At 37.0% G+C, this 17,684-nt stretch overlaps 1 protein-coding gene across 1 annotated transcript in view; it reads left to right on the top strand.

The window, feature by feature from the left end:
* L2HGDH (L-2-hydroxyglutarate dehydrogenase) overlaps positions 1 to 17,684 on the top strand; it is a gene marked incomplete in the record, with an annotated part of 504,088 nt that overhangs the window by 51,301 nt on the left and 435,103 nt on the right. Inside the window, 2 exon segments of the mRNA XM_044074289.1 lie at positions 6,264 to 6,379; positions 12,017 to 12,168. Coding sequence (XP_043930224.1) covers positions 6,264 to 6,379; positions 12,017 to 12,168 — 268 coding nt within the window.

Genomic DNA, 17,684 nt, shown 5'->3' with positions numbered 1-17,684 from the left:
GTTCATTTCTATAATGTTTCTAATGTCTACAAATTGCCTGTTGTATGTAAGGACCATTGCATTAGAGTGCTCCACATGGTAAATGTTTGAGATGTTGTTAATGGGGGATAGTCCATTCAATCCTAAAATAACCATCAACTCTTTTTCGTAGAACCTCATTGCCCATATTTTCTACGAAGCTCTTTGGGTACCCCCTGTTGATTAACATATTCATTAAGGTGTTACTCTGCACCACAAATTTGTCATAGTCTGATACCATTGTGGCTAAACAAACATATTGGCCTTTAACAAGGGACTTCTTCTGATGCATAGGATGCCAACTGTTGTAATGTAACAGAGTATTTGAATATGTTGGTTTTCTGTAGATGGTAGAATTAAAAATCTCCCTATCTAGATTATTTGAAATTGTGACATCCAAATAATTGATACGTTCCATACTTGTTTGATAGTAAATTCTAAAAAATCCTTGTTGTCACTTAGAAATGTAAAAAACAATCATTCATTTGTTCAGTGTTACCTTTCCGTACCAGTATTATTTTTCATAAAGGGTTTTGGAGTTTAAAGATTGTCGAATAATACTTTTAACTAAGGAAGGTCTTAATTAGGTAATTGTCAGCTGAATAAGATTATTGTATATAAAAGAGAATTGTTTTTACTGGGCTGTTATTCTGAAGAAGTTATTTTACAGACAAAAGCGCTAAATAAATATATTTGGTAGTGGATCCTTTCTGCTGGTGCCTTCTTTTGCATGTTTCTCAGGGTTAGTACAGCAAGTTATGCCCATTTGGCTACCACAGGGTATTAATATTTTCCCAGAGTGAAGGACTAGAAGAGTCCCTGTAACACTGGATCGTGGCACTAGAGGAGCAACTGTCGTCATCTAGCCTTGCAGGCATGAAATTGGTGTGCCTAACAATGGATTTACCAATTAGCATATTTCTGCTTGTACATAGATTTAGTGGCAGTGAATGGTTTAAGTCTACAGCCTGGTTACTCTCTACTTAAAATAGTGGGTTTTTTTTCCTTTTTTTTTTTTTTTTTTTTTTTTTTGGTAGCTTTCTGCTGAGACTATCACTTCCTGAACCTCCAAAAACTAGGAAGGTACTTTTGGTGGCCTTTGCATATTTTGGTTTGGTGTGTACATAAAGAGATGTGGCTGTTAATATGGGGTGCTTTCAGATTATTATTATTATTATATTGTTATTTATTTATTTTTTGTGAGAAGGTGGTGTGCATTTTGTGGAAATACTTAAAACCTCTGACAGATTGTATCGTGTATCAAATAGTAACTCATTGTCTGTGAGTTTGACAGTTTTTCCACTAATGTATTTGGCAACAGAAAGAATACAAATTGATTGTTCTTCCATGTTAACCAAGTTAGTCAGTCTTACAAAGGTAAGTGCCACCCGATGTATAATTAGTATGTATGTGTGTGTGTGTGTGTGTGTGTGTGTGTGTGTGTGTGTGTGTGTATGTGTATATATATATATATAATATATATATATATATATATCTATACATAATCTATATATAGATATATAGATTATGTGTAGATATATATATATTATGATTTTTAAGTGTAAGAGATGAAAAAAACGTTTCTGGCATGACTTTACACATTTGGTAAACTTAATTTCCTCCCATAACTTAGTCATTTAGATGTATTAAGAGCATTGGCATGGCTGCTGAATCTAGCCACCCTTCTGCTCCATCTTGGCCCTATGTTTTGCACATCACTGTCTCAATCAAACATCAGTAGGAGGATACATCTAAAGAGATTTTCTTTTATGTGTTCTTTGCTTAACTGAGGCTTGCTGCTTTTACTTCTCTTTTGCTTAATGTTCTGACTATCTTTGTACTTTGTGTGCTTTGTGATTTTACATTTTAATTTTTAATTAAAAGTCTACTTAACTAAAGTAACGCTTGTTGTCCATTTGTGTGACTGTAAGCTTTTATTTCACACATTTGTCTTTTACGTGTTATATTTTTAAAATATTAGATTTTCTCAGCAGTTTTACTTTTCTTCTTTACTTCATAGCCATTTAAGTACCATAATGTTCGAAGCTGTATTTTCAATGATTCAGCATGGTGGACACACCAACAGCACTCGTAGCTCTCAACCTTTCATTTCCAAAGTGAGGAACACTAGCCTTCATAATGTGGAACAAATAGGCAAAATGTGGAACACATACTAATGACTTACTAACAACTTCAGCTAGAAAGGTCATAGGATGGTTAAAATATGTTAGTTTTACTTATTAAAAATATCTTTTAATGAACTAATGTGATTCAGGTCTATTTATAATGGAAATCAGTTAAAATGTTCCTAACACTGAATGTGTGACAGGCCCTTTCATTGTGGCACTTCGGGGAACACGAACGTTTTAGACTCCAAATGAGGTACGTTCCTCATAAGGAGGTACACTTGAGAGGTATGACAGCACTATACAGAAAAAATATAGTCAGGGTGCCTGGATGTTGGACAGTATGCTTGAGGCCATAGTGGATTGCAAAGGCCTGTTGATTATAAAAGCTGTCAGAGACCTGCTCCTGGCTGCAGTGGGTAAAAAAAAATCCAAACTGTCAAAATTGGAATAGTTTAAAACATCTTCCAAAATCTGGACAAATCGCCCAGTGGCACTTCATATACCAGTAAGGTTTTTATTTAATTCTGGGGACGTTTTGAAGGAGTTTTAAAGTAGCCAGATCGGTCCCACTGGCTCATGGCGTGCACATGACCATAGTGACTTTTATAGTTTGCAGTTCAGTCTAGTTGAGTAGGTTGGTGTTCATCAGTTAACTGCATTTGGGTCCACAGCCCTGGTGGGAGTAATAGGGCAATGTTGAGTGTACCTGGGTATTGCTGGATCATTAAGTCATTTTCCTATTTTTTGTTATTGGTGATTTATTTATTTATTTTACATTTGTTGACTGGAATAGTCCGACTGAATACATGTCCATTTTCAGCGGAGGCCCGGGGAGAAAAGCTCCAAGATAATACACATTGAACATTTAGTAAATGCTAGTTTCAATCAGATTACAGTCATAAGCAATACCAGCATTTAGCACATATAGTACTAACTTATTATAAAACACGTTACAAAACATAACATTATTTTCAAAGTTGTATGTATATATATATATATATATATATATATATATATATATATATATATATGTGTATATATATATATAACATTACATTCAGGTTTAAGACGCATTGAGCAGCAGTTATACAATTGACCCTTCCTGAAATGGTATGGTAGAAAAAAGTTAGAAGTAGTTGAAGGTAAGGCACCTAAGTAATAGAGATTGTTAGGTCAGCAATAACCTGGATCCAACTTCTCAGCAGTTACACAGAGGGAGTTACTTTGAATCCAGATTATTAACTTATCTGTCAGTTTAACATACAGCTGTATAAAGTAGCAGATATCTAGGTTTGTTTTAGAAAAATAATGCGTGACCTTACCTGTCAAGCAAAATACTGACCTTTAAAACAAGTTTGGATTGCAGAATGAGTCATTACAAATTTTCAGTGGGGTTATATGGAGAAAGTCTATTTTAATTAGGGCCATTGTTAGTGTCCCACTAGTACTAGGTGATGTGGCCAAGCTTTTCAGTGGTCTTTTTCACTGCAGGCTAAGTAAGAATCTATAAATCCATGAATCCCTTGCTCCTAAATTAGGATCACCATAATTTGTGAATAAAAGGTCTGGCTTTCTAAACTTTGCAGCATTTTTAAGTACATAAGTGCTGCTGTCCTTAAATATCTCCAAAATATGCACCGTTTAGAGGACTAACTAGGCATGCTAATAGAGGTAAGTCTTAGTTTTCATGAAGTGTTGCAGTGGCTAGAATGTTTTTTTTTTTTCTGATAGCTCCTCCAGTGTTGAAGGACATATATGAAGCAGTTTGGCTATTTCTAGATTGCAGCACAACATTTGTACTTTCCCATTGAAATGTGTGGTATAGCCTGAGAAGGTTGGAATGTTTCTTATGAAAAAATAAAGGGACTACAACATTTAATTTATGTACATAGGTTAAGTGAGTTCTCGCTACATTCAGTCTGTTATGAGTAACTGCGTTTGATCCATTTCTGCTCTTCAGAGCACTATTGGAATTTATTCTTCTTGACTCTGGAACGTATAATGCATAGGGCCAATACCAGTGTTGGGTAAATTGCTGCCAAAACACTGCATCAGGAGAAAATAATTGGGTTTTGGTACAGCATCTACCTAGATCCTAGGAGAAACTTAAACTTCAGTGTAAACAGTGCACCTCTGTGTTGTGTTAAGAAACCACTTGATTTATTGGGAGATCGTGGCATGTCTGTATGTTTTTTATCTCATTCAGGCTTGTGGATCAGTAAACCAGAAGCTTGTTATTCTAAGGCTGTGAGCCGGTGATTACAAGCAACATAATCACAATACTAGTACGGATTAATGCCTTGCTTGTTGGTGCTGTAGTTCAGAGATGCCTATTGTCCATTACTACTGTGCCTACTTTTGCAGAGGATTGCTGCTCTTGAAGCTGATTTGATGCAAGCACATTAAGCTTTTATCCATTATTCCTTCTTTGTGGGCTGTCCCTTTCCCTTACTTTTCTTTAGAATTTTCCTTAAGTGTGTGGTAGTTTTTTTCGTATCCCTTGCCCATTTTCTGTGGCTACTTACTTTTATGCTTCTTGTGATGAAAAGAACACAGGAAGAAGCAGTGACATTTGAACCTCGCCATTCTACCTCAAGCATATTTTTTTCTAAGAGTGCAAAAAAGACTACAGCTGTTTCCTTTTCTTTTAAGGGTGTTATGAACTTAAAACAACTTCAGAAAGTGGGTGATGAAAAAGTGGTACTTTGCCTAAGGGTGTGGATAAACTTACATCATGTACGTAGTGATGTACAGATTCATTTTTAAAGGGACAATATTTTTCTCAAATTGTGGCCTCTTAGTATCTTATTTTCAAAGACATACATAAACTAAAGAAGACACAAGTCTAAGTGGCACATGGTTGATATACGCACAAACATACAGTGGAGATTGTATACATATGTATATAATGCACATATATAAAACTAGTTATCCAGTTCATTTTTTGTAGTAAGTTTTATGAATGTACTTGAGTATTTGACACAGTTTCTGTTTTACTGTTATTTGCCTTCTTCCAGATTTTAGATACATGTCCCAGTAATTTTATATTTTCAAATAATTTTATTGAATGATTTTTTTTTCCTTAAAGTGGTCATGTGTGCACATTTGTGGACATATCAATGGACTCTGAAGTGTCCTGTGAATCTGACATTTTCTTTGAACAGAAGGAATTTCTGAAAGGAGATGCTTCTCTTTTTTTCATTGTTCAAGGGTTATGGAGTCTTAACTTTCATTTAGAGCATAAATAGATCTAGAATTGAAGTCTGAAGATGATTAAGTAGATTTTGCAGTGTCTACAGTATCTGTTTAATTTCAGAAAATTTCAGCCATATATGTATGTGAGCCTCTGGTATCGCATATTAAAAGTACCATGAACTCTGTAAAAGTGTAGTTGTATGTGAGCAACATGGCTTGTTGAATTATTTTAACAAATGTTTTATAAATCAGCTTGTAAATATTGCTGGTTAGGAAGAGTTTTTATTTTGATTTTACTCCTACTTTCCAGGGCTGTTTTTAAAAATGTGAGCAAACTCTGTTAAAAACAAAGACATTTGGTCAGACTGATTTCCAGTACTGTTAAGTTTTTTGCCTTTCTTCTGAACTTGTAGTGGCAGTTTACTTGTGGTTTTCAGCTTAGTTTTAGGTGATTTTTGAAGTAACAATTTAACACTGCTTAAAAAGAAAAAATATGTTTAGATAATCATATAGTCGAATACCATACCTCTCAACCTCTTAAGAGTAAGAAATCTAGACAAAGCCATTAAAAAAGTCCCAAAAATAGGCACAATTTTTAAATATTGCTCTTACAAATTTAGAAAGTTGATAACGGGTTTTCCATTAGCATGGATTTTTCTGAAGGGTATGAAGTTTGAAACTCAAATATCTCATTATTTTCTAACCTCAGTCTTTAATGATTTGCCAATGATTTGCTAGAAAACCACAAGTTTATGAAAAAAACGACCAAAAATATAAGACAAAAATCTGGACATTCTGCGAAAATCTGTACAGTTGAGAGTTATGTCGATACCACTGTTTGCATTGTACATCATCATGTGATTAGCAGGTGGTGTGGGTTTGTTTTTTCCTCACTTCAGTAAGCATTTCTTTCTCTTTTAGTACTTATGATGTAGCTGTTATTGGTGGAGGAATTGTGGGACTTGCTGCTGCCAGGGAACTAATTTTACGTCATCCAGCACTCCATTTCATCATATTGGAAAAAGAAAAAGAACTAGGTATGTTTTAAAGTTTAACTGCTTTCAAACAGTTTGCCAGTCCTTGTTTAATGTTGGTCTTGGAGACTCTTATTTGTAGTACATGTTTGCATGCTGTAGTATAAATAAATCTGTTTGTATAAGATAACCTTACTGAGTTATTGCTTTGTGAGATTAAAATTGGAAATAATTTGGGAATCTACTAAAGTGCATGTTTTTAACTACCAGGTTAATAAAGTAAGCTAAAATCTGTAGTTCCACATTCTTTTCATTGCTAGTTTAATTTTCTGTTTATGTCAAGAGGTCTCCAAAGTGTTTGTCTTGTCACAGTTGCTGAATGTAATTTTGTTGTACAAGATAGCAAGGTGCAGCTGAGGGTGGGATACATTTGGGGACATCTTTCTGGTAGCTGTGTTTGAAGATGCTGTTGTCCTTTGGTCTTATCTGACCACGATCTGCAGAACACCTATGGTACACATTTGCCGCTGGTGAATTCAGTATAGTTTTAAGATTAGAATCAACATCTCTAATTTGGTCTCCTTCCTGCTTGGAGATACAGGAAGGTGTTTATATTTTCAGATTATGTTGCAAAGACTTAAAGAAAAAATGTTGTAGATCTGAAGAAGTATTTCTTCACAAGGCAGAAGCACTCACCTGAGTGTTTTATTCTCTATCCTTACTGGTAGTTGCTTTTAATAAAAGCTTTTTTTTCATGTTTTACTAACTATGGAAACATTCACTTTTTATTCATAAGTAGCTGAATAGTATTGGTTTATCTGGAAGAAAACAACTGCATAAATTACTTTGCCAGCTTGCCAGTTTTGAGAACATAATGCTTTCCCAGAAAAAGGATAGATTGTTCTCTTTGCTTATTTTTTGCAGGGGGGCAGCTATCTGTAGTGGTAGAGTTTAGGTACCTTGTGGCCTTGTTAACTACTGATGGTGAGAGAGAATGTGGAAGTGATGTAAATGTGGGCAGCAGCTGCAGTCTTGAGGGCATTGATTTGATTGGTTGTAGTTAAGTAGAAGTTGAGTTCTTGGACAAAGGACTTTGTTCATTTTTCAGACTACTTTTAATTCATGGTTAGGAGGTGTGGGTAGTGACTGAAAGAATAAGGTTGCAGAAACAAGTGGCAGAAAGTGTTTCGCCCTAGCGTTACATGTTTGTTGTTTGTGAGAATGAAGAACTGTATGGTCAGGGATAACCTAAGAGAAGAGCAAGGCTTAGTCTGAGTGGGGAGAACTATCTGATGTTATTTGGGCAGAGTTGTTCTGGGCAGTTTACACTGGAATGAAGTCCTGCGACAAACCCAGGACATGATGGTATGATTATATTTTTGCTTTGGTCTGTAAAAACACTTGGAAGACTCCCCAGGATGAGCTGGAATGTTTGTCTTTGGGACAGTGAGGTGTGGTCTGCATGTCAGAATGTGCTGAAACCATGACTCCGAGAGGAAGAGAGGGAAAGTGAGTAAGCAAGCCTTTGTTATGCATAATGACATTTTTCTTGTAGCGACTTCTCTTGGGTTTAGAAATATCCAAGCATATTGCTTAAATAGATGGATTGCTTAAATAGATGGACCCCAAAGATTTCTAACAAAAACAAAAATTAAAGGTCTTCCTGACATGTTACTATAACTCTCCTTGTACTCAGTAGCCTGCAGGTTCTCCAAAAGTGGCCTGTGTCTTCCTTTTTTTAGCTGTTTGACCTATTTCTTCACAAATGCAGTGGCTCTAAAACACCTGTACTAGGGACCTGAATGTATACTGACAAATAAGTCTTGCTAGAGGAATATGTTCCTCACTTGACATGAATTCCCAGCCTGTGGAATAACTTTCCACTACAAGCCAAACAGAGTGCAACTTTGGCAGCCTTTAAGGCTAGTCTTGATGACTGGATGTGTAGACGCAAATTTACATCAGGTTTATCTTGTACGGTCATGCTCAATGTGTAAGGTTGGCATTAAGAGCTTGAAAAGGAGAACAAAAACCTTTGTATTTGCTTCAAAGAGCATATGGCTAAATGTAATATGGTCCTTGTGATCACTTGCCTAGTATTGCTTTTATGTTCCTATTTAATGATTCTTTAGTTTTCATGCTTATGTCCTTACACCTGTCCTAACTTTCAGTGTTGCTTTTCACTTTTAGACTGTTACATTTTGTTGTAATCATTTTGAATAATGCCAAATATTCCTAAAACTGAGTCCTTGGTCATGTAAATTTCAATGCTATTGTTGATGTAATGTATCCGAATTCTGGCAAGATCTTTGAAAGTGTACTTCATCTGAACTTCCCAAGGAAAGTAAAGGATATGGAAAGTAACCAGTATGAGAAGAAAAGCCATTGTATTAAAGATCAAAGCTAGCAGATCTGTATCTTAAGTTAAAACAGGAGAAAGAATAGCTGTTTGGTTACTTGGAATTGAGTACAATAACATTGACATGAAAACTACAACAAAATTACAAACAAAATTATAATCTTTAAAATTGTGAGTCCTGGAAAAGAATACATAGAAATAAGCTGATCTTATTTTGTATTGCAGAATAAAAATAAACTGACGAAGATGGAAAGATGATTGGAAGACTGAAATCCTGCAGTCTAATTTTTGTATGACTGATGCACACATTCATACAATTAGACTCTACCTTCACGTTATCTGTAATTAACCACTGACAACGTTTAGTAATTGTACAGTTGAAATAAGGTGGCTAAGTGGTGCAACAAGTAACGCTGCTGTCTCGTAGCAAAAGATTCCCATTCATCTCTCAGCTGGAGTGCTTTCTGTGGAGAGTCTGGATGTCCCCTTGTACCCCTGTGATTTTTCTGTTGGTGATTTGGTTTCCTTTCTCTTCCCTAATATCTGCAGGAAGTAAGTCGACCGACAATTTTCCAAATAACCTGTAGGTGTATATTTGTGTGTGAGGGAATATACATTCTGCAGTACACTGGTGCCTTATCTAGAATGAGCTTCAGCCTTGCAGCCGTTGGCTGCTGGAATAGGCTGCTGCATCCCTGTAAAGGATAACTCATGCAATCATAAAATGAATGGCCAATGGAAGCAGGTTACCACCCTTTAACAGTGACATCACTGACTGAAGTAAATTGTAGTTTCCCTCAAATATAAATAGAATGTAATAAGACATGTTTTAAAATCATTGTCTGATGCTATCGTATTAAAATTTTATATTTCAATGATTAATGTAAAGGATTTGTGTAATGTGTTTATGATTAAGATCATGAAGGAACACAAATGAGATTTGCTCTACTTCAAATAATCATTACACTGATCACATCCTGAAATATGTAGAACGAATATAATTTAGAACTTTCTTCTTGGGATTCACACAGATTCTGTCAGCCAATTTTAATCACCCATCGTGGATTGGACAATTGGCTCAGTGGAGAGAATTTCTGATTCAGGGACACGGTAAAGTCCATTAGAGAAACACTGCTTTAGTATTTAATTACCAAGTCTCTGAATTGAAAGTTGCACTGTCAGACCTGACGGTGCTAGTTCTCTCCCTGCCAGTCTGTGCATTGCTGCAGCACAGGCACCTCCCTGCATATTCTCTCACTCACTCACTCACTCACTCACTCACACACACACACACACACACACACACACACACACACACACACACACACACACACACACACACACACACACACTTACCTCCTCTGTACTTGTACCACGACTGTTTCCATAGGAGTGAATGAGTGAACTCTATCAAAAGATGCTTTTCCTTTTCCTCCTACAGAAAAAAAATAAAACTACAGAACGGTTCTCTGAATCTGCTAGAATTTCCATGTGAACACATTTGGCCACACCATTGGACTGCAGCTTTTATAATGGTTAAGGTGTTAACCTCATAGACACAAGGTACAGAGTTTGATACTAAACTTTGGAAAGGAAATTGGCTAGGCTTGAAATAGCCTACAAGGTCAGGTAGCATAGTATTTATGACACTGCTCATGTACTGTCTGATATATAAACAAATGTTACAATCATTGTTAGCATATCAGCAACAATTTTAATAAAAAATTACTGCAAAAGAGCATACTAAAACTCACAGTAACCACAATCCTGTAGCCAAGGAGACAGTAGCATTTTTATATTTCTAAAACTTGGTATGACAAACATTCTGTTAGAAAGTACATTTCAATTTGGCAATTTATTATGGACTCTGCAGCTAGGGTACTAGTCTAACAGCAAAGGTCTAGCCAGATGTAGGCATATGTCATGGTGTACGTTTTATTGATTTATTTTGTGTTCTAAGCTGTGCTAGTATTTAAATTAAATGGCTTAATCATTGTTTTTTCCCCCTAAGTTATAGTGTTTGTTAAATGGCTTTTTAATATAGGTTACTTTTTTCCTTAAATGGTTAAGTTTAGTGTGTGTGTGTGTGTGTGTGTGTGTGTGTGTGTGTGTGTGTGTGTGTGTGTGTAATTTAGAGGGGGTGACTACACATGGGAAGAGGCTGCATTAGTTGGTCTGCAGTACCAAAAAACAAGGTAATATCCCTTTCTGACAGTGCAAGAACAAGACTTTTGAAGTCCGTAACCATTGTTATAATGTTGCACCTTACCCCCACTAGTTATGATTCTTTGCGGTTTTATTTGAGTAGCATTGATTGGGGTGAGTTGTCAGTGATGAGTGCATCCATTTTGAGGGGGTATGTCCTTCTAACTTCAGCAGTTTTTAGTATGTTGGCCTATAGCTTAAAATATAGCAAATTCTTTAGATAACTTCATCGGTTTAACAGCCATATATTTTCAAATTCAGACTTAACTTTCTTAAAAGTAAGATGCTGTACTTCACAATGTCTAGATACCTTTGCAACAGCTTAGACACAATTATTTACTTGAGCTATTAGCTGTACATTTCATACTTTCCTGGTCATGTTTGGTAAATTGACATGCCCTACCTAGACCACCAAATGGCCAGAGTCTTTCCCACATGTCTGTTTCCTTGTTTTTTGTTTTCAACCACAGCAGTAACAGGCCTGGTTAGTTTTACTGGCATTATGGACATTAGCCTTCTGCACTGGCACTACCTGCCTGCTTGCTGAAATGGAGTGTAATTTCTTTCCTTCTGCACTGGACTGTGACATTTTTGTCAGTGTTTTGTTTGTAAGGTGGGAGGTTGACATAATGGTTAAGGTGTTCACCTTATAGGCACAAGGTGCAGGGTTTGGTTATGAGGTATTGGCTGGGCTTGGAATGGCCCACAAGGGCAGTTAACCTGGTACTAATTTATATGTTGGGTGTTGGCATAATGGGTGACGTATTTACCATACAGACACAAGGTACAGGGTGTAATTCTCACTTTGGAGAAGCATGGCTAGGCTTAAAAAGGCCCCTGAGGTCATTAGCCTAGTAATTACCTATGAACCTGTAATAACTGATGTGAGATAACAGTGTTGCAGAGTCTTATCCTTTGTTCTCAAGGGCAATACTGTTGATAGTATCTTAGCTCTTTCATTGTATGCCTTATTCGGTGTAAGCTGTGTTGCTTAAATATTCATTGTGATGCATATACTGTATTTTTATATTTAGTACTATATCAATAACGCTGAAAAGCTTTTTTTTTTTTTTTTTTTTTTTTTTTTTTGCTGTTCCATAGCTTGTCATCAATTTTTTTTTTTTGCTGTTCCATAGCTTGTCATCAGAGTGGTCACAACAGTGGAGTTATTCACAGTGGAATTTACTACAAACCAGGGTCATTAAAGGCCAAGCTGTGTGTGCGGGGTGCTGCTTTAACCTACAACTATTGCACACAAAAAGGCATCCCATACAAAAAATGTGGTAAAGTAAGTACATCTTTGATCAATATGATTTAAGCAAATTTAGTGCTTTAACAATAATGTGATTAGTTTTTCTTGAACTGATTAATCCTCGCATTAGAAATCTGTAAGCCTGACCAGCTTCATTGGCACACAGACTTGAGAACTGCCTGCAGTTTTGAATAGGAAATAAAATGCCAGAGGCCATCTTATCCTGAAGGATAATGTAGGAGCCACTGCTATATCCCAATGGAGACTAAAGTGCAAAAGTGAGACGGTTGTTATACCTCCCTGGGGTCTCAAGCCTTAATTAGGGATTATTTATTTGATTTTACGTCCTTGGTATATGAGGATGTCCTAGAGTTCTTTCCAGCCATGACCTGGACAAGAGATTTATTTTGTTAATTTAAAGGTGGAATGTCATCAGTGTTAATTTTAACAGTAGAATAGCGATAGTGAATTAGGGAACAAATGTTTGTAGCATTTCTAGAAATAAAAGACTAGCATTATAATATTTACAGTATACATAATGGTTTACTGAGAAAAGAGTTACAGTGTATGTACAGACAGTTGTTTCTAGCATTTTTGAATGTTTGCAGTTGCCATGATTTTTAACTCTGGTTTGTACCACTCCTTTATAGTTATAGTTTCTGTACGGGACAATTTAAAACTTTTCCAAGGCACACCTTATTAGTTTTGATGTATTTTATCAGTACATTTGGTGCTAATACTGGAAGAAGTTTAGCAGTACAGCCAGTCCTAGCACAGCCTGAAATACTGGACCAGATTCGGAAATGTTTACTGCAGAATGTATGCTTGGAGTACACATTGTGGTAATCCTTTCTGATTCGGAGACCACCCTGCCAATGTGTTGCACCATGGAGAGATGTAGCACTGTGATGGGCTGTGTGGCTTACCACAAATGCTAATGCATTTAGGGGAGTGGTATACTGTAATTTAGCATGTGCTGTCCTCCAGGAAATGCTTGTGGCAGAATATGTGTGTGTAAATTACATCAGCCACCTGTGTTGACGAACACTGCCTGAAGCTTGAGTTCATACAATTTGTGTTAGAGACAAGTGTTGGGGAGTCCAACAGACAAGTAGTGTTGGAGAGTGGGTCTATATCACATAGTTGAAGTATGACAACTTTGAACGTTATGTGGTCGAGACCATATGTTCAAAGTTGTCATACTTTGAATGCAAAAAAAAAAAAAGAACTTGCCTGACACTTGTAAGCAGGGGGAGCATGCCCCCTGCACCCCACACCCCCTGCTCTTTAAATATACCAACTCTGAGACTGCGCTACAGTGCAGTAAAGGGAAAATTCCCTTTACCGCAATGTAGTGCGGTCTCATAGTTGGTATATTTAAAGACCGGGGGTGTGGGGGGTGCAGGGGGCTTGCCCTCACTGCTTACAACCCTTTATTTTGTTTTCCATTGTTTTTTTTTGTTTTTGTTGCATAGTTGAAGTTTTGTAAGTTCGAGCATATCGGTTCAAACATATCGTGTTTGAACTTAAAAACTTCAACTATGTGATATAGACCCTTGGAGAGTGTGTGTATATGTGTGGCTGCATGTGAGCATATGTAGAGGTATGAGTGGTTTAAGGTTTTGTGTGTGTGTGTGTGTGTGTGTGTGTGTGTGTGTGTGTGTGTCTGGGTGATCATACTAGGTGGGTTAGTTAAGGGATAGGTGAGTGCAGTTGAGTAAAGGGGGCCTCTGTGTGTTTGTGCCATTACTAAGGATCTATGATTTGAGAAGGTGGGGACATGTAAGAAGATACCCTCGAGGATGTTCTGTACACTAAAGAACAAGCAAGGGGTACATTGGCATGTGTGTGTGCGCGAATGCGGGAGGGTGCCTGTGCCATTGAGGTATATGGGCCACCAATGTTGACTGCTGCAGGAAATCCTGATTAGCACTCATGTAGTTAACGACAGTTCAGAGGCATGCATATTGGCCAAAACTGATTTTTTTTTTAATTAATTTTTCATATTGTGGAAATGGTGGTGGAGTTCTTTCTGAATCCTCAGGACGGATTGGGAAGTGTTGTTTAGGAATTACTGTCAGTAGTCAAACTGTGATTATGAAGGTTACACATAGTTTCTCTCTGACTTGCTGATGTGATTATACCTAATAAGGCTTGGGCATGCCGATGAGATGTTATGATGGTTAGCAGCTCTGCGGTGACATGAATTTGAGTAAACATTGGGAGTGGATGAAGGAAGAAAGGTAAACATTAGATTTTTTTTTTCTTTATTTAAGTTATCAGCATTCACTGTGGTAGGTGGATGCTTGTTGCACAAAATAAGAAGACCAAAACTGGTTGAAATGTTACCTCTTTGAATAACTGTAGTCTGTACATTAGGAAATCAATTCTGAAAGTATGACATTGACTGGCATGAACTGCATCTGCTTGTTTTATAGTTGTTTTAATGTTGTCAGCTTTGAGTGATATTTCCTTTGTTTTTGCTGGCTACTTACAGTAGTAATGTGTGTACCCTCAGGCTAATTATATTTAATGAGCTCTCCATGATTAATGGGCAGCAAAAAAAGAAGGAACATTCTTTTATGTTGTCAAAATTATTGCCTCTTCACCACATTAAAGCAACCTTGATGTAAGACTGTGTAGGTAAAGGTCTTTGGGGTATAGAATGGCTTGCCTCCCTTTAAAAATGCTTATATTTTGTATTTTTACATTTCCTGAATTCCTGTTTTCCTTGACTGTTATTTTTGAGTGTATATGTAATGAAGGTAACTGGTTTCATGCAGAAAGGTATGCGCTATTGTGTTCAGAGCTGGTTTGTTTTAGGCAACAGAGTACATTCTTAAAATCAGAATTAGGTTAGTCTGCAGATGTACCTGTAACAGCATCCGTTACTTTGGTGGTGACTGGGTATGAACTTGCGTATTAAAATGCCAGCTAGAAATAACATATTTTGTAGAGTACTGTTCATTTCTGTATGGATGATGAGATGGAAGCTCCTGGTACTTGTGCCAGGCATCTGTGTGTCTTGAAGTGTTTGCAGCTTTGTCTATTTTTATATTAAAAAAAAAAAAAAAAAAAAAAAAAATCTCTCAGTACTTGGGGAAATCCTTTGAAAAGTTAGTCTTTTAACTCAAAAAGTAATTTACTTGATAGTAACACAACAGTTCACAGCAATTATACACAGTACAAACACAAATCTGCATGCTTTTAATGAACTGCATTCAGACAAATACAAAAAAAGCCACTCAATAACTACACTTGTCTTAAGTGTAGGATAGACATGTTTGAGAGGATGGACACATGTTCAAAAGGAAGCTTCTACTGAGACTGCAGTACTGTTAATTGGCGACTTTACTTGACAACCACTCAACCTCCAAGCATTAAAAAAAATCATAGCACTGTCCGAAAGAGGAGTGCTTTTTATTTTTCATAATAGAAGCTCTTTATATAACAGACGCTGTATAGTTAGTGATATTGAATCTTTGCATGGGCTTAGTTTATGTATTTAATAATGTATATAATTGTAAACAGGCCTGATTTTTGCGGTGCGGCGTAAGTCTAGGCGGAGCAAGGCTAAATCTAAGGGCCAAAATAGTGTTGTATCTAAATCATAGCAGATCAGGGCTATGATTGACCAGCAGTGAAATGGAACCTTCCATCCCCGCTTCCACAGGAATGAGGTTCTCTTTCAGTGCCTTATAAAGGGCTCTTTTTGCAGTATTTGTCAGAGTCCAGCATGTAAAGCTGAACAGGACTTCTTGGTGGTCACCAGGGCAAAAGCTGTTGAAGGCACATTTGTTTTGTGATTAAGTAGCGTGATCAGTGTAAAGTGCAAGATAAAAGCAGGGAAAAGGCAGGCCTTGCGAAATCGGGGTAACTGGAGTTTAACTGCATGGATTATAAAGTAATAGAACGTGATCTTTCGAAAGGAAGTTTGCTGGGGAAGTATAATAATACAGTGCATATGATAGGTGAAAAAAAATGCATTATCCAAAGATAACTAGTCAATACATGACGAAAGACACTGATTACAGAAACTGATCCTTGGGATTTAGACTGTTACCTCATTGCTGAGGAAGGAACCGGAACTTGTCTGGTAGGTTGAAAAGCACTATATAAATATATTGTTCCTCTACATAGAGTTGATTTTGAAACCAGACTTTGCATTCAATGATGGTTTCTCTCCTACGCTGGAACTTTCCTTTGCCTTTTATGTGTGTTGAGATGGTCATTAGTTTCTGCATATGACAGAGGTTAACCTGAATGTAGCTACGAGTTGCAGAAACGAAAACTCTTCTTTGATTTAGTTGTTACATACATATGTATGAGTATCCAGCCTTCTTGGAGACTATGGATGTACAACTTAGGAGGATACTACCACATAATTACTTTATAGTTTTACTGAAGCACTTAATTTGTTAATTAATTAACGATGGAAATACTTGGGGGAACATGATTAGAAGGAATTAACTGCATCACCTAAACTTCATTTGTAAATTGTTAAAGGACTTATTTGCTAGTCATGGATTGTTCAGAATGAACACCGTGTTCAAACAGAAAGCTACTCTTGGATCTAATTACTATTAGAACATCTCAAGTTAAAGGTTAGTGATTGCAGTCATCTTGTCTAACCTTAAGTTGTATATCCAGGATACTTTGGTCAGGAGAGGTGCTGATTTGTCTGATTACAGTTTGATGTTGAGCCAAGTCGGATGGCTGTGATGTTGGCTGGACAGAGCTGAGAAACCCAAATATATAGTGTGGGTTTTCTAAGAACACCTAGCGGATTCTTCTGTGGTGGATGAGTTAAAATTCCATATCTGGGAGAGTTACTCATGCGCCATATAAGACTGAGAACATTAAGTCCAATTTTGCCCTGGTCAGGGCTTCAGTAGATCACAGCAACAAGGCACTGTGGGTGGAAGTTGGTCACTGCTTGTCATGGTAAATAATTATAGGACCTGATAGTGGAAACAAACATTGAAAGGAAACTGTCAGGTTAAAAAAGCCCTTCCACGCAACTCCAGTGAGGTAATAGTGGTGGGTAGAGTTATTTTGATTTCATGAATAGTACCATAGTCCAAAAAGCCAGGCTGTGATAACTACCAAAGTAAAGACCAGGCTAAGAAAGAGGCCATAGAGAACATATTTTGAGCAGCCTCTTGTAACAGCACTGGCAAGCCATTCCATGAATTGAGGGTGCATTGCCTGAGCTTTTTTTAGCAGGCTGGGGAAACATTGACCTCGTTTTGAGGACATTGTGAAGAGGAGGAGCACTTTGAGGAATTCTGGAACCCAATGGATATGACTTCCTCTGAGATGGTAGTAGAGCACTTTGAGGAATTCTGGAACCCAATGGATATGACTTCCTCTGAGATGGAAGTGTAAGAAGTAAGTGGTATGATTAGATAGGTTTATATTAGGAAGTCGAAAGTTCAAAAGAGTGAACGCTCTTACATTGATTGCAAATAAGTGAAACCACAGAATGTCGAACGGCTAGAACAGCGATTTTCCCCCCTAGGAAAAAAATCGCTGGGTCATTGTCAGGACTT

Source organism: Protopterus annectens, chromosome 6.part0 (assembly GCF_019279795.1).
Source record: "Protopterus annectens isolate FY-2018-M chromosome 6.part0, PAN1.0, whole genome shotgun sequence".
NCBI classification, from domain to species: Eukaryota; Metazoa; Chordata; order Ceratodontiformes; family Protopteridae; genus Protopterus; species Protopterus annectens.
The sequence above is the reverse complement of the archived record's forward strand: the minus strand, read 5'-3'. Positions and strand labels throughout refer to the sequence as shown.